At 45.2% G+C, this 23,588-nt stretch overlaps 1 protein-coding gene across 4 annotated transcripts in view; it reads left to right on the top strand.

Annotated features, from left to right (window-relative positions):
- The window catches only part of pnpla4 (patatin-like phospholipase domain containing 4), a 109,752-nt gene that overhangs the window by 30,764 nt on the left and 55,400 nt on the right, over positions 1-23,588 (top strand). For 2 of the 4 annotated variants that reach the window (XM_059646827.1, XM_059646825.1), the window contains exons 7-8: positions 7,641-7,793; positions 14,583-14,694. In XM_059646827.1, the coding sequence (XP_059502810.1) occupies positions 7,641-7,793; positions 14,583-14,694 (265 nt within the window). Of the gene's footprint in view, positions 1-7,640; positions 7,794-14,582; positions 15,405-23,588 lie in introns of those variants that run through there. The other 2 variants (XM_048532707.2, XM_059646826.1) reach the window with 2 other exon arrangements.

Genomic DNA, 23,588 nt, shown 5'->3' with positions numbered 1-23,588 from the left:
GAAGGATATAGATATGTTGGAGGAGAGGGCAGATAGGTGGCATATAGGGGTTTCATGCATGTGAAGTGATGCACTTTGGTTGGAAGAACATTGAGAGACAATATAAAATATGGAGTACAATTCTAATAGGGGTGCTGGAGCAGGGCGACCTGGGTGTACATGTACACAGATCATTGAAGGCAGGATGGGTATAGAGCAGTATATAAAGCATGCAGTGTTCTTCACTTTATCAGTAGAGTTTAAAGCATAGAGTACAAGAGCAGGAAGGTGACGTTAAACTTGTGTAAGACATTTGTTAGACATTACCTGGAGGATTGCACACAGTCATTATAGCAAATATGTGAATATGCTAGAGAGAGTACAGAAGCGATTTACAAGAATGGTTTAAGAGATGAGGAACTTCAGTTTTGAGGATAGTTTGAAGAAGTTGGAATTGTTCCCCTTGGAGAGAAGAAGGAGAAGAAAAGATCAGGTAGAGGTTTTTAAAATTATGAGTGTGTTGAACAGAATGGAGAAACTTTCCCGCTCATAAAGTGAACAAGAACAAGAGGGCAGAAATTTAAAGCAATCTGCAGATGAAGCAAGAGTAAAGCGAGTAAAAGTGTTTTCACACAAGTTGTTACAATGTGGAATGTACTAACTTGAAGTGTGGTCGAGGCAGGTTAAAGTAAAGAAATCAAGAGCACTCTGGGTGATTATTTATGTGCTGGGGTATGGGGAGAAGCAGGAGATTGGCAACAGGCCATGATACTTATTTAATGAGCAGTCCAGGCACAATGGGCAGAATGGCTTTCTTTTACACCTTAGCACATCTTTGATTCTGTGATCAGCAACCTGTCCCATCACCTTCAATGTTCAGTCTCTCTACCGTCAGTGCACAGTAGCAGTAAATGTATTGTCTACAAGATGCACCGCAGCACATTCACCAAGGCCCATTAGACAGCACCACCCAAACTCAGGCCTGCTACCATCTAGAAGCCAAGGGGAGCAGAGGTCATCATCTAACTCCCTCCCTTAACGGCATTGTGGGCCTACCTACACCAAATGGACTGCAGTGGTTCAAGAAGGCAGCTCACAACCACCTTCTCAAGCTGAGCTAAGGATAGGCAATAAATGTTGTGACAACTGCAGGATCATTTCCAGCAAATTCATAGAAATAAATAAAGAAGTGCACTCACATGCTTCGCCTTGAACTACTCATTACAGCAGTGAGATAAACACTGTACAATTCAGGATTGAATTCATCCAGTAGTTGACACTGGAGTCCGTGACTGTACTTAAGTTATTGAAGAGCATCTCAACAAGGGATAAGAGAAGCTTTGGCAAGTCCTGATTCAATTCTATCTGAAGTGAATGAACTTCTTTCGATTTAGCGCAATATTAGGCACATAAATGGCTTCAAACACATAGCTATACGCAATGGATTACTCTGTTTCTCGGAACTTAAAAATGCTTTCTGTTGAGATCTGCACAATCATACAGCACAGGTTGACACCCGTCGACTTATTGTATCATCAGAAGGTCGGGGATTTGTAACGTGGGGCTTGCTGAGTTTTATCGCAGCAATGACTCAGCTGGAAGCCTCTTGCCTTTGAGTCTGAAGGCTCCTCTGATTCAAACCTTCCTCCAACGCTTGTGCACAAACAAACGGCAGGGCTGCCTGTCTGATGCTGCATTGTCAGAAGCACAGTTGTTTTCATGACTTGTCAACCCAAGGCCCTGACTGCTCTTACAAGTGGGTTCTGAGGAAGGGTCACCAGACCTGAAACGCTAACTCTGTTTTCTCCTTCACAGATGCTGCCAGACCCGCTGAGCTTTTCTAGCAACTTTGTTTTTGTTCTTCGCCTTGTAAATTTTCCCCTTTCAAATACTTATTGAATTCTCTTTTGAATGTTGCTAACAATTCTTCTTCCAGGCAGCCAGGATCTTATTGAATGATGGAACAGTCTGAAGAGGCCAGATTGCTTACTCTGGCTTCTAAATTCTAACTTGCTGTATAAAAATATTCTCTTCATTTCACCTCTAGGACTTTTACTAATGATCTGAAATCTTATCCTCTGGTTACTGACACCACAGCCAGTGACAGTTTCTCCTTATTTGTGCTTTCAAATCCCAAATAATGGGGAAGGGTGAGAGCCATAGAGCACAGAAACAGCCCCTTCAGTCCGAACAGTCCACACCAACCTTAATCCCAAACTAAATTAGTCCCACTTGCCTGCGCTTGACCCATATCCCTCCAAACATGTCCTATTCATGTATTTATCAATTTACTCATGTTTGTCATCACTTCTGGTCATGAACTTGTGAATTGGGCTGTACACACACATTTTCTGTGTTATCTTCCCCAGTCATTATTTCACTGTTTGCATTCATGGTACTCCTCTGAGCCTGCATTAACTAACAGAGCAGCACATCGACCAACAACACTACCCTCCGTCTCACTAAAAGCCTATATCCAAATATATTGTTACAGCAAACTTTGTTTTAACTGACATCTTATGAACTGGCACTCTTGATAAACCGGTAAAAATTATATGCCTCAAATACCAAGTAGCCAGTTGAGGGGGTGAATGAGAAAGCTTTCTGCTGGAAACCTTAATTTATAGCAAAGTGACAGTATTATTCAAGTGATTTATGCTGTAAAGTATATTAATGATGCGTACACCCCCAGCATTACATTTCTGTTACTTAGTTTTTACCTTGTTTATATGGACCTCTTGATCAACTGGCACCCTTCTGGTCCTATTGGTGTTGGTTAATAAAAAGTTTGCTAGACAAAATTTCCATCGCCCTAGTTTACAAAAAGAAGTGCATGACATGAACAATGTGCCATGCAGGTCGCAGTAGATGGTTAATGTGCCGTCACTGTTCAGTTCTGCAATTGTGATTTGTTGTGATGGGAACCTAGTCAAAACTACTGTGCCACCATCAGATATTTGTTGCCTCTGACAACGATTGAGCAGATGGAGACACACCAGGCTTCTGTACCATCAGCTGGGGTGCTGGAAGTATACATGCAACACATTTGAAATGTTGCAGACTACTTTTGAACTTGCAGTTATGCAGCTTATTTGAAACCGACACTCTAATGGGAAAACAATTCCAAAGTACCTGCTCAACTTGCATTGAAATATCCCCTCTGTTGTCCCAAGTTGCCTTGCAGGAGGGTAATCAGGTAAATTTGACAAGTGGCTGGATTTATTCACAGCTTAGGTGAGGGTGTAAAGATGAGGAGAAGGATCTTGTACATATGTTGTAGAGAGACAAGGAACTGATGGCACTTGGCAGGAGGGTGCCGGGAGCTGTGATCTGAGCTGAAAACTCTGAAAAGCTGAGCCAATGAGGCAATTAAAAAAAAATATTTGTGAATTCTGTCCTGGGGAGTGATGAAAGAATGACGAAATGCGGTGAGATGTGGTCATAACAGGCAGCGTTCAGGAGCTGGAGTGATATGGTATTGTTAACTCATTGGAGCTGTTGGCGTGGAACTACGTTGAATCTGACAAATCGTTGATGCAGATTACACAAGTTTTGTAACGGAAAAAAATAAATTGGCTGAGTGAAGAGAATGATGAAAGCCTGGAACCAATAACTGCCCCCAAGTCATGGAACATGCCTCAGGTTGTAGATTAGTAATCACCAACTGCAGTTCTGAGGCCAAAAATAGCTATTTACTGTCTACGTTCAGTATACAAAGTTTATTCACAATGATATCAAGCCTCTTTAGTGGAAAGTAAACTGTCGTGCAGGAATGAGTATACAGTGGAATATTATTAAAATACATTAGCAAGCATTAGACAGATAACTGAAGCCCAATAAAAACACGAGTAGAAATGTCTTTAGGAAACTTTGTGAGTTGCTGCCTCCAGCTCTTGCTACCGTACAATTGCGTTAATGTAAAGTTTCAGATAATTAACTGTTTCAGATTCATGTTTAGTTCTTTTTTTCTTTTTTACTTCCAATATTATTACAGAATTATAGAATTTTTGTAGCTCAGATTGTGTTACAGTTGTTCACTGAATTTATGGTGAGGTTAGACAGTCAGGATCTGGTAATTAATTGGCAACACAGAGCAGCATGATCCTGCAATGAGCAGTTTGCAACAGGAGCAGTCTGACAAAGGCTGATATACGTTTGCACCCTTTCCTAGCCATGGAGTACTCTGTGTGTGAGGTTATCCACTTTGGTGGCAGAAACAAGAAGGCAGATTATTATCTGAATGGTAGCTGTTTAGGAAAAGGTGAGGTGCAACAAGACTTGGGTATCATGGTAGAGTAGTTGCTGAAGGTTGGCATGCTGGTGCAGTAGGCGGTGAGGAAAGCGAATGGCATGCTGGCCTTCATAGCGAGGGGATTTGAGTACCGGAGTAAGGATGTCTTGCTGACAACATACCTTGGAGAATTGTGTGCAGGTTTGAACTCCTTGTCTGAGGAAGGACATTCTTGCTGTTGAGGGAGTCCTGTGAGGGTACACCAGATTGCTTTTTGGGATAGTAGAACCAACATGTGAAGAAAGACTGGATTGAATGGACTTGTACTAATTTAGAAGAATGAGGAGGGATCTCAGAGAAACATATAAAATCCTGATGGGATTGGACAGGCTAAATGTGGGAACAATGTTGCTGATATTGTAGGAATCCAGAATTAGATTCACAGTCTGGGAATAATGGGTAAGCTCTTCAGAACTGAAATGAGAAAGAATTTCTTCATGCAGAGTGTTGTCAACCTGTGGGATTTTCTCCCCTTAGATATATTCAAGAGGGAGCTGGGCGTGGCCCTTGTGGCAAAAGGGATTAACGGGTATGGAGACAAAGCGAGAATAACATACTGAAATTGCTTATCAGCTATGATCATGTGGAATGGTGACGAAGAATCGAAGGGCTGAATGGCCTATACCTACATCTATTTTCTGTTTCTCAATTGGCAGCAGTGAATTGAGGGATTGCAATGAGAATGGAAAAGGAAATTGTGAAAATGCTGTGAAAAGGATTATCATAAATCAGTCCTTGAACACTCATTCATCCCTCCGTAATCAGGGAAACCCTGGTTTGGGACTGACAACTATAGGGAAAGGCTTATCCAAAAAAAGGTAGCAAACGCATTGAGAAACATAGTGATAAACTTGCAGAGGCAAAGTTGATACATCAGAGGGAGTGCACAAATCTCACAAACAAGCCTTCTGTCCAATCATCAACCAGTACCAGCCCCACATATGGCCAAGTCTGCAGGAAACGCCCCACCAATTCCCCACCTATTAGACTCATAATTCCCAATCATGAGACACTGGCTAAGCTGAAGAAGAAATTTGGGGGTGGTTGAGAGCTGTGTTCTGTTGATAGATAGGTGTATAATATTGGCTGAAATTAATTACGTAATGGATTTGGGTGTTGTACTGGCTCAGTGATGGAGCTCAGTATTGTACTGGCTCAGTGACAGAGCTTGGTATTGTACTGGTTCAGTGATGGAGCTCGGTATTGTACTGGTTCAGTGATGGAGCTTGATATTGTACTGGCTCAGCGATGGAGCTCAGTACTGTACTGACTCAGTAACGGAGCTTGGTGTTGTACTGGTTCAGTGACGGAGCTTGGTGTTGTACTGGTTCAGTGACAGAGCTTAGTATTGTACTGGTTCAGTGATGGAGCTCGTTATTGTACTGGCTCAGTGATGAAGCCCTCAGTGACGGAGCTCGGTATTGTACTGGTTCAGTGACGGAGCTCGGTATTGTACTGGTTCAGCGACGGAGCTCGGTATTGTACTGGCTCTGCGACGGAGCTCGGTATTGTACTGGTTCAGCGACGGAGCTCGGTATTGTACTGGCTCAGCGACGGAGCTCGGTATTGTACTGGCTCAGCGACGGAGCTCGGTATTGTACTGGCTCAGCGACGGAGCTCGGTATTGTACTGGCTCAGCGACGGAGCTCGGTATTGTACTGGCTCAGCGACGAAGCTCGGTATTGTACTGGCTCAGCGACGGAGCTCGGTATTGTACTGGCTCAGTGATGGAGCTCGGTATTGTACTGGCTCAGTGACGGAGCTTGGTATTGTACTGCCTCAGTGATGGAGCTCACTTTAATAATATCTCATTGATAGAACTCGGCCTGGTTACGTTCTGTCATGTCGGAGATGGCCATTGCCTGGAACTTCTGTGGCTTGAGATGCCACATTGTTTACCACTTACCAGTGCAATTCTGGAACTAGTCCTGGATCTGCTGTATTTGAACATGGACTGCTTTGGTGTTTGAGGAATTGTGGATGGTGCTGAGTGCTGTGCAATCGATGGTGAACAACCCCACCTCTGACTTTATGATGGAGGGGAAGTAATTGGTAAAACAGCTGTAGACAGCTGAGCTTCCCCCGAGGAACTCTTGCAGAGATGTCCTGAGGCTGAGATAACTGATCCCCAGCAACCATCACCCTCTTTGTCTATCCTGAGTGTGACTTTGGATTCAAGAAGTCAAATAGCCTATTTCTGCGCATAATTTGACGTTTGTTTGACCTGCACTGGCAAACCAATGTTTGGTTTTTCAATCCAATTCTCTCATCCCCTGCCTGACCTGTATTTTCTGTTGCTGTTGGGAATCAGTGGGTGCATCCTGTTTCAGAATCAGAGAGTCCTATATTGTCCTGCAGAAAATGGAACAGTATGCATGGGCTAACACTCCAGTGGAGCATTGTCAGATGTGCTGCCTTTTCAAAGGAAATCTAAGTTGAGGCGTGGTTTTCCCTCTTCAGTGCATTCAAAAGATTGCATAATGCTGTATCATAGAAGTGGTGATGTCTTGACCAATACATATTTCCCATGTTATCGTAAAAACAAGTTACCCGGTTATTGACCGATACAAAATCAAAATACTGTGGATGCTGGAAATTTGGAATTATAACAAAGAGAGCCGGAGAATCTCAGAAGATCAGACAGCATCTGGAGATGGCCTTTCATTAGACCATGGACCGGAAACATTAACTCTGTATCTCTCCACACATCCCGCCTGATTTGCCAGGTTTTTCCTTTGTTCTTTATCTGGTTAATATCTCACCGCTGAAGGTGGAGCCTTGCTGTACTCAAATGGTTTGAGGTAAGAGGGGAAAGCTCTAAGAGGGACCTACACTGCAAATTTATTATGCGGAGGATGGCGTGTGTATGCCATTTAAAAGGATCTGGGTGAGTATACGACTAGGAAGGGTTCAGAGGGATATGGGCCAAATGCCCGCAATTGGGACAGGATTAAGTTAGAAAATCTGGTAGGCATGGATAAGTTGGACTGAAGAGTCTGTTTCCTGTGTTGTGGTTTTGCTGTGTTTTCCACATCGCAGTGTTCAATGAAATCGTATTATTGTTGTTACAGTTTAAAAGGTACTTCAGTGATGGTAAAGCGCATTCGGATGTCCAGTATTCGTGAATGCTGATGAATAAATGAACACCGTGGTAAAGTAACACTCTGGTTCTAAATGTTGATGTCATAAATAAGATGGGGAGAATTTCAGTATGGTGACGGGAACAGGATAAGTGGTTCTTGAATGAAAAACCCAGTGTGTTAACAGTTTTATTACTGTGTCGACTGAAGGATTTATTGGTGATGCCTTATTCACTCTGACCTCCTGAACAGGTATCTCAATCTAAAACCTTGCTGTTTTTTGTTGTTAGACGTGGATTGATGGTGGATTAACAAATAGACTTCCGATCCTACCCACTGGACGGACCATGACTGTTTCACCTTTCAGTGGGAAGTTGGATATTTGCCCTGAAGACAAGTCCCAAAGCGATCTGTACGTCACGATTGCTAAGCAGGAGTTTATAGTAAGTGCTTTTCAAAATGAGTTTGCTGGTCAATTTCCTTATTTCAAACACGCTGATTTTAAATATTTTCCATGGTTTGAATGCCTGCACCAGTGTGGTTTTGCAAAGGTCGTTGACACCGGAATGTGTTTTTGCGTTGATGATGCATTTATTGACCTTTTTTTGTATTTACTCACAGGATGTGGGCGTCTCTGTCTAGGTGAGCATTTATTGCCCAGAGGGCAATTAAGAGTTAACCACATAACTGTGGGTCTGGAGTCACGTGTAGCCCAGACCAAGCAAGGATGGCAGTATCCTTCCCTGAAGGGTATTAGGTAATCAGATGGGTTTGTCCAACAGTGGATTCATGGCCATCATTAGACCCTTAATTCCATATTCTTTATTGAATTCAGATCCCCAGAATATTAGCTGAGTTTTTGGATTAGTAGACTAGTGATAATACCACTAGGCCATTGCTGTTCAGTATGACACTGTATCAAAGCAAAGTGATCAATGTGGAGGATGAAGCTTTGTAGTTCGAGTATAGAAAAGGTTGAGAGTAGGGTGGTCCGAAATAAAGTTTCAGGGATGCAAGATGGCACCGGCAAGCAAGACGTTGGTTTGAAGTGTGTCTACTTCAACGCCAGGAGCATCCGGAATAAGGTGGGTGAACTTGCAGCATGGGTTAGTACCTGGGACTTCGATGTTGTAGCCATTTCGGAGACATGGATAGAGCAGGGACAGGAATGGTTGTTGCAGGTTCCGAGATTTAGATGTTTCAGTAAGAACAGAGAAGATGGTAAAAGAGGGGGAGGTGTGGCATTGTTGGTCAAGGACAGTATTACAGTTGCAGAAAGGATGTTTGGGGACTCGTCGGCTGAGGTTAGAAACAGGAAAGGAGAGGTCACCCTGTTGGGAGTTTTCTACAGGCCTCCGAATAGTTCCAGAGATGTAGAGGAAAGGATAGCAAAGATGATTCTCGATAGGAGTGAGAGAGACGGGGTAGTTGTCATGGGGGACTTCAACTTTCCAAATATTGACTGGGAACACTATAGTTTGAGTACTATAGATGGGTCAGTTTTTGTCCAGTGTGTGCAGGAGGGCTTCCTGACACAGTATGTAGATAGGCCAACAAGGGGCGAAGCCACATTAGATTTGGTATTGGGTAATGAGCCTGGCCAGGTGTTAGATTTGGAAGTAGGTGAGCACTTTGGTGATAGCGATCACAATTCTGTTATGTTTACTTTAGTGATGGAAAGGGATAGGTGTATACCACTGGGCAAGAGTTATAGCTGGGGGAAAGGCAATTACGATGAGATTAGGCAAGATTTAGGGAGCATAGGATGGGGAAGGAAACTGCAGGGAATGGGCACATTAGAAATGTGGAGCTTATTCAAGGAAAAGCTCCTGTGTGTCCTAGATAAGTATGTACCTGTCAGGCAGGGAGGAAGCTGTAGAGTGCGAGAGCCGTGGCTTACAAAGGAGGTGGAATCTCTGGTCAAGAGGAAAAAGGTGGCTTATGTTAGGATGAGATGTGAAGGCTCAGTTAGGGCGCTTGAGGGCTACGAGGTAGCCAGGAAAGACCTAAAGAGAGAGCTCAGAAGAGCCAGGAGGAGACATGAGAAGTTGTTTATGGATAGGATCAGGGTATACCCTAAGGCTTTCTATAGGTATTTAAGGAATAAAAGAATGACAAAAGTAAGATTAGGGCCAATCAAGGATAGTAGTGGTAAGTTGTGTGTGGAGTCAGATGAGATAGGGGAAGCGCTAAATGAATATTTTTCAACAGTATTCAATCTAGAAAACGACAGTGTTGTCGAGGAGAATACTGAGATACAAGCTACTAGACTAGGTGGGATTGAGGTTCACAAGGAAGAGGTATTAGAAATCCGAAAGAGGGTGAAGATAGATAAGTCCCCTGGGCCCGATGGGATTTATCCTAGGATCCTCTGGGAAACCAGGGAGGAGATTGCCGAGCCTTTGGCATTGATCTTTAACTCGTCATTGTCTACAGGAATAGTGCCAGACGACTGGAGGATAGCAAATGTGGTTCCCCTGTTCAATAAGGGGAGTAGAGACAACCCTGGTAATTATAGACCAGTGAGCCTTACCTCAGTTGTTGGTAAAGTGTTGGAAAAGGTTAGAAGGGATAGGATTTATAATCATCTTGAAAAGAATAAATTGATTAGGGATAGTCAGCACGGTTTTGTGAAGGGAAGGCCGTGCCTGACAAACCTTACTGAGTTCTTTGAGAAGGTGACCAAACAGGTCGATGAGAGTAAACTGGTTGATGTGGTATATATGGATTTCAGCAAGGCGTTTGATAAGGTTCCCCAAAATAGGCTATTGCACAAAATGCGGAGGAATGGAATTGTGGGAGATATAGCAGTTTGGATCGGAAATTGGCTTGTTGAAAGAAGACAGAGGGCGGTAGTTGATGGGAAATGTTCATCCTGGAGACCAGTTACTAGTGGTGTACCGCAAGGGTCGGTGTTGGGTCCACTGCTGTTTGTCATTTTTATAAATGACATGGATGAGGGCGTAGAATGATGGGTTAGTAAATTTGCAGACGACACTAAGGTCGGTGGAGTTGTGGATAGTGACGAAGGATGCTGTAGGTTGCAGAGAGACATAGCTAAGCTGCAGAGCTGGGCTGAGAGGTGGCAAATGGAGTTTAATGCAGACAAGTGTGAGGTGATGCACTTTGGTAGGAGTAACTGGAATGCAAAGTACTGGGCTAATGGTAAGATTCTTAGCAGTGTAGATGAGCAGAGAGATCTCAGTGTCCATGTACACAGATCCTTGAAAGTTTCCACCCAGGTTGACAGGGCTGTTAAGAAGGCATACAGTGTTTTAGCTTTTAATAATAGAGGGATCGAGTTCCAGAACCAAGAGGTTATGGTGAAGCTGTACAAAACTCTGGTGCGGCCGCACTTGGGAGTATTGTGTACAGTTCTGATCACCGCATTATAAGAAGGATGTGGAAGCTTTGGAAAGGGTGCAGAGGAGATTTACTAGGATGTTGCCTGGCGTGGAGGGAAGGTCTTATGAGGAAAGGCTGAGGGACTTGAGGTTGTTTTTGTTAGAGAGAAGAAGGTTGAGTGGTGACTTAATTGAAACATATAAAATAATCAGAGGGTTAGATAGCGTGGATAGGGAGAGCCTTTTTCCTAGGATGGTGACGGCGAGCACGAGGGGGCATAGCTTTAAATTGAGGGGTGAAAGATATAGGACAGATGTCAGAGGTAGTTTCTTTACTGAGAGAGTAGTAAGGGAATGGAACGCTTTGCCTGCAATAGTAGTAGATTTGCCAACTTTAAGTACATTTAAGTCGTCATTGGATAAGCATATGAATGTACATGGAATAGTGTAGGTTAGATGGGCTTGAGATCGGTATGATAGGTCGGCACAACATTGAGGGCCGAATGGCCTGTACTGTGCTGTCATGTTCTATGTTCTATGTTCTTTCCTCCAAATCTGGATTGATGTTGTTAACTCAGTTTATTCTCACATCCCTGGGCAAGTTTGGAATATAAATTGATCTGAAGACAGGCATGTGTAGTGATTGTCATGAGGTCAGCCAGCTGGACTTGTTGAAAATGAGTTCGCTGATTCGGACTGTTAATCTGGCCCAATCAGGGATGCCTGGCTGGCATAAAACGGTGAATGTTAGGTATATTGAATGCCTGGAATGCGTGACTCGATGAGATGCAGTGCCATTGTCAAAGCCTGGGTATTTGTAAATAAAGGATGTTTGGTGATGGGGTGCTGGCCTCCAAAAAGTTATTTCAGCATGACGGGGTTAATTCCAGGACCTCAGTGACTGGTTCCTAGAGGAAGCCTGAAAGATGTCCAACTGCCTAAATCAAACTATAAGGACTACATATTGGGTCTAAGGCTGATTATTGGCACCTTTATTAAATGGTTGACTGGATGATGAAGAAGGCATTGGGCACGCATGCCTTCATCATTCAGAGCATTGAGCACAGGAGTTGGGAGGTCCTGTACAGCTGTAAAAAATATTGGGTAAGGCCCCATTTGGAGTACTGTGGCACGGTAGCTCAATGGTTAGCGCTGCTGCCTCTCAGGCCAGGAACCCGGATTCATTTCCATCCTCGGGCGACTGTCTGTGTGGAGTTTGCACATTCTCCCTGTGTCTGCGTGGGTTTCCTCCCACGGTCCAAAGATGTGCAGGTTAGGTGGATTGGCCATGGGAAATTGACTGCACTATCCAGGGGTGTGTAGGCCATGTGCATTAGCCATGGGAAAAGGCGAATTGAGGCTGTTACTAAGTTTTACCATCCCTGCATGTATGGTGGATGCAGGGTAACAGGAATAGAGTGGGGTGGGTTGGGTCTGGCTGGGACGTTCTTTGGTGGGTCAGTGCAGACTTGATGGGCCAAATGGGCAGCTTCCACACTGCAGGGATTCTGTGATATTCTTCTATGAATTCTGTTTTCCCTGTTTTATAGGAAGGATGTTAATAAACTGGAAAGGGTCTTTCTGAGACTGGAAGGTTTGAGTTATGAGGAAAGGCTGGGACTTTTCTGCCTGTAGTTTGAGAGGCTGGGGTTGGGTGGGGGTGGATGGTGGGGGCTGGGGGCCGTGAGCTGGGGTGACCAGATAGGGGTTTATAAAATCATAAGGAGCATAGATAGGGTAAATAGCCAAGGACTTTTCCCCAGGCTAGGTGAGTCCAAAACTAGAGGGCATAGCTTTAAGGTGAGAGGGGAAAGGTTTAAAAAGGAGCTGAGGGGCAAATTGTTTTACACAGAGGGTGGTGTGCAAATGGAACAAGTTGTCAGAGGATGTGCTCAAGGTAGGTTCAGTTAAAAGACATTGGGACAGGTACATGGATAGGAGAGATTTACAGGAATATGGACCAAATACAGGCAAATGGGACTCGTTCAGTTTAGGAAATCTGGTCAGCATAAACGAGTTGGGCCAAAGGGCTTTGTTTCTGTGCTGTGTGATGCTATGATTGTAATTGGAGTCAGTCATTGTTAACTTAGATGAGGAGACATTTCTTCTCTCAAGGTTATGCATCTTTGAGGCTGTCCACTCCCACAGAACTGTAGGTTATTAGATACTAATGGATGTGGAGATTTGAGGTAGATCAGCTAAGGTCTATTTGGCTCAACAGACTTGAGGGACCATACGGCCTAGTCCTGTTCCCGTTATGGACCAAGCAAGTATGAAAAGTTGAAACTTCTGGAGTTCTTGACTGCATTTGGTTTTCCTGATTACTCAGTCTAGAAACCACTCAATTTAAACCTCTGGCCTAGGCCGCACCATCAGAAGTAATTCATTAAGGCTGTTTTGACAGCAACTTCCAAACCCACAAACTCTATCTCAAGGAACATCAAGTGCTCAGATGTACAAGAACAGATGTTCCACTGTCTGTAAATTCCCATCCAAGTCACATACCATTCTGATTGGGAACTGTATTGCTGCTCCTTCTGTGTTCCTGAGTCAAGATCCTGAAACTCCCTTCCCAATAGTGCTATGTGTGGGACCTATCGCCCGTGGACTGCAATGGTTCAAGAAGAAAGCTCACTTATCACCTTCTCAAGGACAGTTAGTGATGGGCAATAAATTGCTTGACTAGACAGTGACACCCACATGCTGGAGAATCAATGGCCTAATGGTATTCTGGTAGACAATTAATTCAGAGACCCAGGTAATGTTCCGGGGTCCTGGCTCTAAATCCTGCCATGGCACATGCAGGAATTCCATAACCGCAGCAATATGGTTGACTCTTAACTGCCCTCTGGGGCAATTAGGGATGTGCTGTAAATGTTGGCCTAGCCCAGCCAGCGATGCCCACATTCCATGAATGGATAGAAACCCCTACCCCCTGCTCCAACTCTAATATTTTTATCATCAAAGGAAAGGTAAAATTCTGAGGAGGGTGCAGGAAGGTGTCTGTGTTAAAGGTGTCAGGCCCGTTTTGAGGGAGTAGTTAATAAGGCATGTAGCATCTGAGACGTTAATAATGGGGCACAGTGTTCAGTACCAAGGGGTCTTGGATCAAGCTTGTTTAAGCCATTTGTTCAGCCTCAGCTGGAGCATTTCATCCAGTTCTGGGAAGGATGTCAATTACAGGCATTCCAGAGGGATCAGAAAAGATTCCTGAGAATTGTTCCAGGGATGAGGAATTTCAGAGATAATGGGAACTGCAGATGCTGGAGAATCCAAGATAACAAAGTGTGAAGCTGGATGAACACAGCAGGCCAAGCAGCGTCTCAGGAGCGCAATGTGGCAGAGGCATTTAAAACCATATAGGGTGCAAACAGAGTTGATATTATAGGAGGATTGAGAACCAGCGGGCAAAGATATAAGGGATTGACTGAAAAAAAAACAAAGGCAAAATGAAGAAAATCTTTTGCAAGTGGTTAGGACCTGGACTGTCCTGTGTGAGAGTGTAGTGAGGATAGGCTCACTCAAGGCTTTCAGAACAGAGTTGGATCCTTCTCTGAAAGGGAAAAATATACAGTGCTGGAGGTCAAGGGCAGGGCAGAGGCTCCAGGTGAACTGCATCTTCAGAGGGCCAGCATGCTCACAACAGACCAAAGGCCTCCTTTGGTGCTGTAACTGATTTACAGTCTGTGATTTTCTTTCCATGATCATTTGCTGACTGCAAATATTCTATCTATTGCCGGTAACCCTTTGATTGCTTCGGGGCTGTTTATTTTAATATGCAGGTCATCGATTCACTGGAACAATACTGCATTTGACAGCGTGTACTGTCTTAATAATTTTTTTGTTTCTTCCTTTCTTTCACACTGCCCTCCCTAATTCCAACAATAGCTGTCCATTGCGAATTTTGTGAGACTCAGTCAGGCACTGTTTCCACCAGGCCAAGCCACAATGGAATCTCTGTATCACAAAGGATTCAGCGACGCTTTGAGGTTTCTACAGAGTAAAAACAATTTTCAGCCATTGTCTTAGTGTTGCCTGTCTGATTACTGTGTGATAAATGGATAAAAGTAGGATATTAAGACTGATTGGATGCAGCTTTGAGGACTTGTTCTGAGTTTTGGAGACCGTATTTTTCTTATAAATGTCTTCAAGGCAGAGATTGATAAATTCTTGATCTCACAAGGAATCAAGGGCTACGAGGAGAGTGCAGGGAAGTGGAGTTGAAATACCCATCAGCCATGATTAAATGGCGGAGTGGACTTGATGGGCCGAATGGCCTTACTCCCACTCCTATGTCTTATAGTCTTATGGTCTTATTATTAACTCTTCCATTGTTTGTAGGTATCGCTGGCAAGGCCAGCGTTTTGTTGCCCATCCCTAATTGCCCCTAAGCTGAGTGGCTTGTTCTGCCAGTTCGGGGAGCAGTTAAGAGTCAGCCACATTGCTGTGTGTGTGGAGTCACATGGAGGCCTGACCTGGAGGCATTGTCACCTGTGCCACTGAAGTGCCCTCAATACGTTTCCATCTTCTTCTCTCTCGTGTATGTTCCCTGATTCTGTAGCTGAGGAGGAGGGAACCTGCTCAGCACTGGAGTTGAGTGCCCTGGAAGTTTGGACAGGCAACCCCTGGGTGTTTGTTCTGCATGGCCCACTCACGCCAGGGGATCTTCTTGCCAGGTACAGAAGGGTCGTGCAAGAGCAGAGATGACAGGCCCAGCTACCTCAGGAGTGTCCTGATGATAACCTCTGAGAAGCTTAGGTGTGGCTCCTCCTCTGGCTATGAGCACGCCCCCCCCCCCCCCCCCCCCCCCCCCCGCCACCACCACCACCAGCACTGCCCTGTCTCCTTGTGAGGAGAGGCTGCCTGCACTGCTCACCAGCCTCCCCATCATCCTGTCACCATGCCTTGGGTGCTGAGGGCCACTGGCTGGGCCAATGGAGTGCAGGTGTGTGTGCCTCTCTAGCAGAGTGACAGCCACCAACGTGCTCATGGTGGGGGTACTGGACAGTTCAGTGGCTTGCTGCCATGCTGCAGCCTGTGGGCAAGGGGGGCTGTTGCCTCCCACTTGCCAGTCTGCTGCTCGTGATCCTCTCTGTGCATCTGTATAGAGTCCCTGCTTGTCCATAGCACAGGGTCCTGTCCTGCCCAGGGATGAGCAGCAGATGGTTTTTGGCAGTCCTCAGGGTTGGGGTGTTTCTTCCACAACAGGCTGCAGAGGCATCTTTACCAGTGCTTCCTCTGAGGCCTTGGCCCACAGCGATCAAGGAGCTGGCTGTTTCACAATGGAGGCAGTAGAGATGCTGGCTGCATGTGCAGGATGAAAGAGATGGAGGGCATTGTGACCAGTGGTTGGAAGTGAACAACACCGAGAGTGACGTTCCTGTGAGAGTTGAGTGAATGAGGAGTGATAGTCACTGAGCTAGTAGGATGTGGATATTTCCTTTCCTCACAGGAGCTTCTCCTGTAAGGTCCTGGACTCTCTCCTTTTCAGAGGGTGAGAAACCTAATGTCTGGCTCTCCTCCAGCCTCCCTGACCTGCTCTGGACTTTGTTTCTCCTCTGAGGGGAGGGAGGGACGGATTGAGTGAATGGAAAGTGGGTGGCACCACTGTTAGTGCTAGCGCAGGAGTGTGAAAGGTGTTTTGAGGGAATGAGGAGGCGGCACGTCAGCTTGGGGAATACAGGAGATTTGCGGGGGTGGGGTGGTGGGTGTTGAGAGTGACTGAGACAAGAGACAAGAGGCCTGTCATCTCTGCTCTTGCACGACCCTTCTGCTCGAGTGAGTGTGGTAGCCCTTAGTGGGAAGTGGGGCAGTTGCAGAGACAGAGTGAGTGCGAGGTGGCAGAGAGAAGACACTGGCAGGGAGTCAGCGTGGTGCAGCAGAGAGGGCTGAGCTATTGGTCTTGACTACGGAGATGGCGCTGACTGTAGAACAGGATGCTGGGCTCTGGTGTTGTGGCCTCCTCTGCAGGCCCTCTAGGAAGAGGACTCCACTGCCTTGTACCACCCCCTCGAATAGAACCAGCAGGCCCCTGTCAGAGATGGCAATGCCAGCTTCCCCTTCTTTGACACCTTCTGGAAATATCCTAGACTGAGCAGGGCAGCTTCATAATGCCAGCGTTGATCTGGGTGCACAGTATCCATTTAAAATGTTGCAGACCTGAGGGATGCTGGTCTTCCATGGATATTTGCTGATTGATGAGTTCGGGCAACAGAGGGTTGAATGTTAGAGATAGAATCCAACCTGACATACACCCTAGGGGTAAAGTAGGTAGTTAGGAGATAAGATACAGCAAGAAAAATCTTTCAGCCCCGTGGCAAGAAAACCCTCCAAAGATCTTGATGCATCTTGCATTTAGCCAAAAAATCCCGGAAGATTCAACCCATAAGAGCTGTTTGAATGTATTTTTTCTAAAATGCTCCTGACTAGCATTGTGCACATATTTTAAAATTAACAAAGGAAAACAGAGACATTTAGAGATATCAGCAGTCTTACTGAGTTCCAACCATGAATGAAAATGCAGATATTCAAATGCTGCTGCACATTTCAGTGTCAGATTTTAAGCTGATCTAGTCATGTTCTACTTTAGAGCAATGTACTTTTATCTCTGGGATCTGTGCTGCGATTTAGCCAGACACACAGATGAAAGAGTCCAGTTTGGATACAAGGATTAAACATTTGAACACAATCGATGAATGTTAACCCAGTTCATAGTGGGCATAAGGCCAAGCACATAAAAAGGGCCATTAGAAATGGCCCAGAGGAAATGGGAAATATCATGCTTTTCTGAGGTTAAATTCATTGTATATTGTTGGGATTGGAGCACAGAGGAAACTGACCTGAGGTAGATTTTCAGCTTGCAGGCTGGTTGTAAAACTGGAGTAGTGGATTGTCCTTTTGTCACCTGTATTTATTTGTGGGGTGTGGTCCTCACTGGCATGGATAGCATTTATTGCCCACACCTAATCCACTGAATATCCTGCTGAATATCTTGCTCAGCCATTTCAGAATGCCCTAAAGAGTTCAAGGTCAGAAATCACATGATGCCAGGTTATAGTCCAACAGGTTTATTTGAAATCACATGCTTTTGGAATGCTGCTCCTTCGTCAGGTGAAGAGTCAGTGCATTGCTGTAGCTCTGGATTCTCATGAAGAACAGACCAGGTAGATTTCCTTCTCTAAAGGCCATTGATGAACCAGATAGGTATTTATAGCAACAGACAATGTTTCAGTGTTGACATCCACTCGCTTTTCATTCCAGGTTTTTTAAAATCTTATGGAATTCACATTATACTTCAATTTGAACCCATGTTCCCAGAACATTAGACTGGAGTTCTGAATTGCTCGTCCCATGTCATTATGCAACTGTGTCTTATCTCCATTCATTATAGAAACATCCCACAGGAATCTTCCAAAATACCATGTGCTTGATGGGTGAGAAATGGGTTAGTTTTCATATTAAATAAGGAAGTTGGTGTTATTGTTGGGTGAGATGGGCCTGTTCGATAACACCTGCTCTAAACCTGGGCAGCAAGTTGAAAATATAAGATCATCGACTCTAACCTGTGCTGTAACGTGTACGTGATGTTAATCGTGGCTCAGCTCTCGGGCACCGACGGTCCCTGTTGACTCCCCAATAAAATATTCAATAGCAATAGAACTGGCATTAAAGTTGTTTTGATCATTGATAAATCATTGAATTCAGTGTTAGTCTCTAATTACAAAGTCATTAATGGCTGCAAACTCAAAAGATGAGCAAGACAAGCTACAACTATAAGGTTTTGGATGTGTTTGGAAATTGGGCAGACAGGTGGAAGGGAATATTTTGCTCCTGAGATGCTGCTGGGCCTGCTGTGTTCATCCAGCCTCACATTTTATTATCTTGGAAGGGAATATTGGTGGTTTTGCTTGTGTTCCGTACCTGACTACAGCACAATGGCCTCCACCACGGTTCGTGCAAGGAGGCAGATCCTAAATTCCCCTTGGTCATCACAAAGGCCAGGGTAGTTGCTGTTTTCACAGATCCAAGTGACATTGGCCATCCATGTAAACTGATACCCACACCCTACAAAGCACCTGAGGTGCTGTAGTAACATTCCCTTTGCATGTACATCGTTGAATAGATCTGTGAATGGTGATAGTAGAGGCTCCAGTCTTCTTTCCGTCAGTGGGTTAAGTACAGTACTCCAAATGTGGTCTAACTAAAATTTTACACAACTGCAATATGACTTACCAACTTTTGTACTTAAAGCCCCAGTCATTGAAGGCAAACATGCCATATGCCATTTTTTTTACTAACTTGTCCACTTGTGTTGAACACAGCAGGCCAAGCAGCATCAGAGGAGCAGGAAAGTTTGACATTTCTGAAGAAGTGCCTCGACCCGAAACGTCAAACTTTCCTGCTCCTCTGATGTTGCTTGACCTGCTGTGTTCATCCAGCTTCACACCGTGTTATCCCAGATTCTCCAGCATTGGCAGCTCCTACTATCTCTGCCCACTTGTGTTTGCCACTTTCAGGGAGCTATGAACTTGCACCCCAATATTCCTCTGTATGTCTGTGCTCCTAAGGATCCTGCCTTTCCTGTATATTTTCATCTTGCATTTGACCTCTCAAAATGCATTGTTTCACATTTTTCTGGAATAAACTTCATCTGCCATTTCTCCACCTAAATTTGTCCACCAGGTCGGCATGGTGGCTCAGTGGTCAGCACTGCTTCCTCACAGCGCTAAGAACCCAGATTTGATTCCAGCTTTGGGCGAGTGTGTGGAGTTTGCACATTCTCACTGTGTCTGTGCGGGTTTCCTCCCACAATCCAAAGATGTGCAGTCTAGTTAGATCGGCCATGCTAAACGTGGCTTTAAAGGAATAGGATGGTGTTTGGGTCTACGTGGGATGTTCTTCAGAGGTTGGTGCAGTCTTGATGGGCTGAATGGCCTTTTCCTGCAGTTTTGGATTCTGTGCTTTTAACTTTCCAACTGATCTCTCTACTGCTGTATCCATTGACAACCTTCCTCACTGTTCACAGTTCCATTAATTTTTATGTTATCTGCAAACATATTGATCCTACTGGCCTTTTTAAACAGTGGAACAGCATTGGCTATTCTCCAATCTTCTGGAACCTTACCTGTAGCCAAAGAGGATACAAAGATCTCTGTCAAGCCCCCGGAAATCTCCTTTGTCTCCCTCAGTATCCTGGGATAGATCCCATTAGGCCTTGTGGTCTTATCTACCCAGCCTTGGATGGCTGTATGATGTTTGCACATTCTCCCCATCTCTGCATGGACATCTGGCAGGTGCTCCAGAGATGTGCGGGTTAGGGTGGATTTGACATGCTAAATTGCCTAGAGTGTCCAGGAATTTGCAGGCTAGGTGGATTAGCTATGGGAAATGCACGGTTATAGGATAGGGTAAAGGTTTAGATGCAATGCTCTTTGGAGTGTTGGTGCAGATTGGATGGGCAAAATTGTCTCTTTCTGCACTGTAATGATTCTATGATTAATGTTTTTCAAGACACTCAACACCATCTCCTTAATACTGGCATACCTAGAAATCAAAATACCTCTTTCTAATCTTACCATCATCCAAGGCCCTCTCCCTGGTGAATACTGATGTAAGTATGATTTAAGAACCTCACCCACTTAGAATCAGAGAGCGTTCGTCCCCTCCCCCCACTGCACCACACAACCAGCCCAGCTCTTCCCCCCCACCCACTGCATCCCAAAACCAGTCCAACCTGTCTCTGCCTCCCTAACCGGTTCTTCCTCTCACCCATCCCTTCCTCCCACCCCAAGCCGCACCCCCAGCTACCTACTAACCTCATCCCACCTCCTTGACCTGTCCGTCTTCCCTGGACTGACCTATCCCCTCCCTACCTCCCCACCTATACTCTCTCCACCTATCTTCTTTACTCTCCATCTTCGGTCCGCCTCCCCCTCTCTCCCTATTTATTCCAGCTCCCTCTCCCCATCCCCCTCTCTGATGAAGGGTCTAGGCCCGAAACGTCAGCTTTTGTGCTCCTGAGATGCTGCTTGGCCTGCTGTGTTCATCCAGCCTCACATTTTATTATCTTAGAATCAGAGAGCGTTTGGCCGATATCGCTCTAAACCTTTCCTGTCTATGTAGCTGTCTCCTCTGGATTCATACATACATTTCTTTATTTGTCCATGAGTGGACTTGAACTTTCCCTAGCTACTGTCTAACATATGTATAAAATAGCTTGGGATTCTAGTCCCACTTGCCAAGGATTCATGGATCCTTTTACCCTCCTCATTCCTTGTTTAAGTTCTTTCCTGATTCCTTTATTTTCCTCAAGGATTTTGTATGATTTCAGTTTCCTAAAGCTTAACATACACTTGCTTTTTATTTTTGACTGAACTTTCAACATCTCTTGTCATCCAAGGTTCCCGAATTTTGTCATCCTTGTATTTCATTCTTACAGGAACATGCTGGCCCTGAATTCTGAGCAACTGGCCTTTAAAAGAACCCTAGGTGAGAGATGTGGATTTTCCCTCAATTTAATTTCTCCAGTTTCTGCCTAATACTGTTGTAGTTCGCTCTCATTTAATTTAACACTTTCATTTGAGGCCCAGACTTATTCTAACCCATAACTATCTTAAAGCTTACCAAATTATGATCACTGTTACCAAAATATCCCCCATTGCAACTTTGATCACCTGGCCAGGGTCATTCCCCAATGTAAGGTATGGTCTTTTTCCAAGTTGGTGATCTATATATTGTTTAATTTATCCTCCTTGTTGTGTTTAACAAATGCTGCCCCATTTAAGCCCAGGAATAATGGAGATTCAGTCAAAATTGGGGAAGTGAAAGTTACACTGTAACAACCCTGTTCTTTTAATACCTTTCCAAGATCTGATTACATATCTGTTCCTCTATCTCCTGCTGGCCATCCCTTTCTCCCTCACTTGAAACATCTAAAATCCTGGAGTGTTAAGCTGTCGGTCCTGTCTTTCTGTCAACCAAGTTTCTGTAATGGTTATGACATCACAGTTCCATGTACGAATGTGGACCCTTAAGATTGTTTACTGTACCTGTTTTACTACTTGCATTAAAGGAAATACACTTCAGACAAGATAATAAAACGTGAGGCTGGATGAACACAGCAGGCCAAGCAGCATCTCAGGAGCACAAAAGCTGATGTTTCGGGCCTAGACCCTTCATCAGAGAGGGGGATGGGGAGAGGGTTCTGGAATAAATAGGGAGAGACGGGGAGGCGGACCGAAGATGGAGAGTAAAGAAGATAGGTGGAGAGGAGAGTATAGGTGGGGATGTAGGGAGGGGATAGGTCAGTCCAGGGAAGACGGACAGGTCAAGGAGGTGGGATGAGGTTAGTAGGTAGGAGATGGAGGTGCGGCTTGAGGTGGGAGGAAGGGATGGGTGAGGAAAAACCGGTTAGGGAGGCAGAGACAGGTTGGACTGGTTTTGGGATGCAGTGGGTGGAGGGGAAGAGCTGGGCTGGTTTTGGGATGCAGTGGGGGAAGGGGAGATTTTGAAGCTTGTGAAGTCCACATTGATACCATTGGGCTGCTGGGTTCCCAAGCGGAATATGAGTTGCTGTTCCTGCAACCTTCGGGTGGCATCGTTGTGGCACTTCAGGAGGCCAATGATAGACATGTCGTCTAAAGAATGGGAGGGGGAGTTAAAATGGTTTGCAACGGGGAGGTGCAGTTGTTTATTGCGAACCGAGCGGAGGTGTTCTGCAAAGCGGTCCCCAAGCCTCCGCTTGGTTTCCCCAATGTAGAGGAAGCCACACCGGGTACAGTGGATACAGTATACCACGTTGGCAGATGTGCAGGTGAACATCTGCTTAATATGGAAAGTCACACCCCCCCCCCCGCCACAACCACCCCAAGAGGATCCCCCTCGTTCTCACATACCACCCCACCAACCTCCAGATACAACGCATCATCCTCCGACACTTCCGCCATCTACAATCCGACCCCATCACCCAAGACATTTTCCATCCCCACCCTTGTCTGCCTTCCGGAGAGACCACTCTCTCCGTGACTCCCTTGTTCGCTCCACACTGCCCTCCAACCCCACCACACTTGGCACCTTCCCCTGCAACCGCAAGAAATGCTACACTTGCCCCCACACCTCCTCCCTCACCCCCATCCCAGGCCCCAAGATGACTTTCCATATCAAGCAGAGGTTCACCTGCACATCTGCCAGATATGAGAGGAATTATTCAGTTTGCCATTATTAGCACAAAGTGCTTACACACTTCCCTCCTGTTTTCAAATAAAGGGACTGAATTATTCAGTCGCCCTGTCAAGTACCTACTGATACTTGGCTGAAATTGTCATTGTTTGTACATATATTAGACGTTAAGCATTGGCAGTATACATGGATCAGCTTTGTATTGCTTTTGAGCCTAATATGACTGTTTAAATTTAATTACAAAAAGACCTGGGCTTGAGATTCTAATGATGACTGCGAAACCTTTGTCGAGTTTTTTTGGAAAAACCCATCTGGTTCACTGATGTCCTTTAGGGAAGGAAATTGCCATCCTAACCTGGTCTGGCCCTCATGTGACTCCAGATCCACAGCAATGTCATTGACACTTACCTCTCCTCTGGGCAATTAGCGATGGGCAGCGAGTCCCTCATCCCCGTGAATGAATGAATGAGAAAAGACTGCTCACCGTCACCTTCGAAAGGGGAACTGAGGATGAGCAATTAATGCTAACCCAGCCAATGGCAGCCACATCTTGTGAATGAATAAAAACAGCGATATTCATATCGCCTTCTGCGTATAGGGCAGCTGGTTTTGCAGTCAGAGAGCTCCTGAATAATTTAGGGGGAGGGGAGGGAGTGGGAGATGTGGCACCCGGTGTAGTCTAGCCCGAGGAAGTTTGCCAGCTCCCCTGAAGTGGAA

The sequence above is a fragment of the Stegostoma tigrinum genome, chromosome 6 (genome assembly GCF_030684315.1).
Source record: "Stegostoma tigrinum isolate sSteTig4 chromosome 6, sSteTig4.hap1, whole genome shotgun sequence".
Classification (NCBI taxonomy): Eukaryota; Metazoa; Chordata; class Chondrichthyes; order Orectolobiformes; family Stegostomatidae; genus Stegostoma; species Stegostoma tigrinum.
Note: the sequence above shows the minus strand (reverse complement) of the source record. Positions and strands in the feature narration are given on the sequence as shown.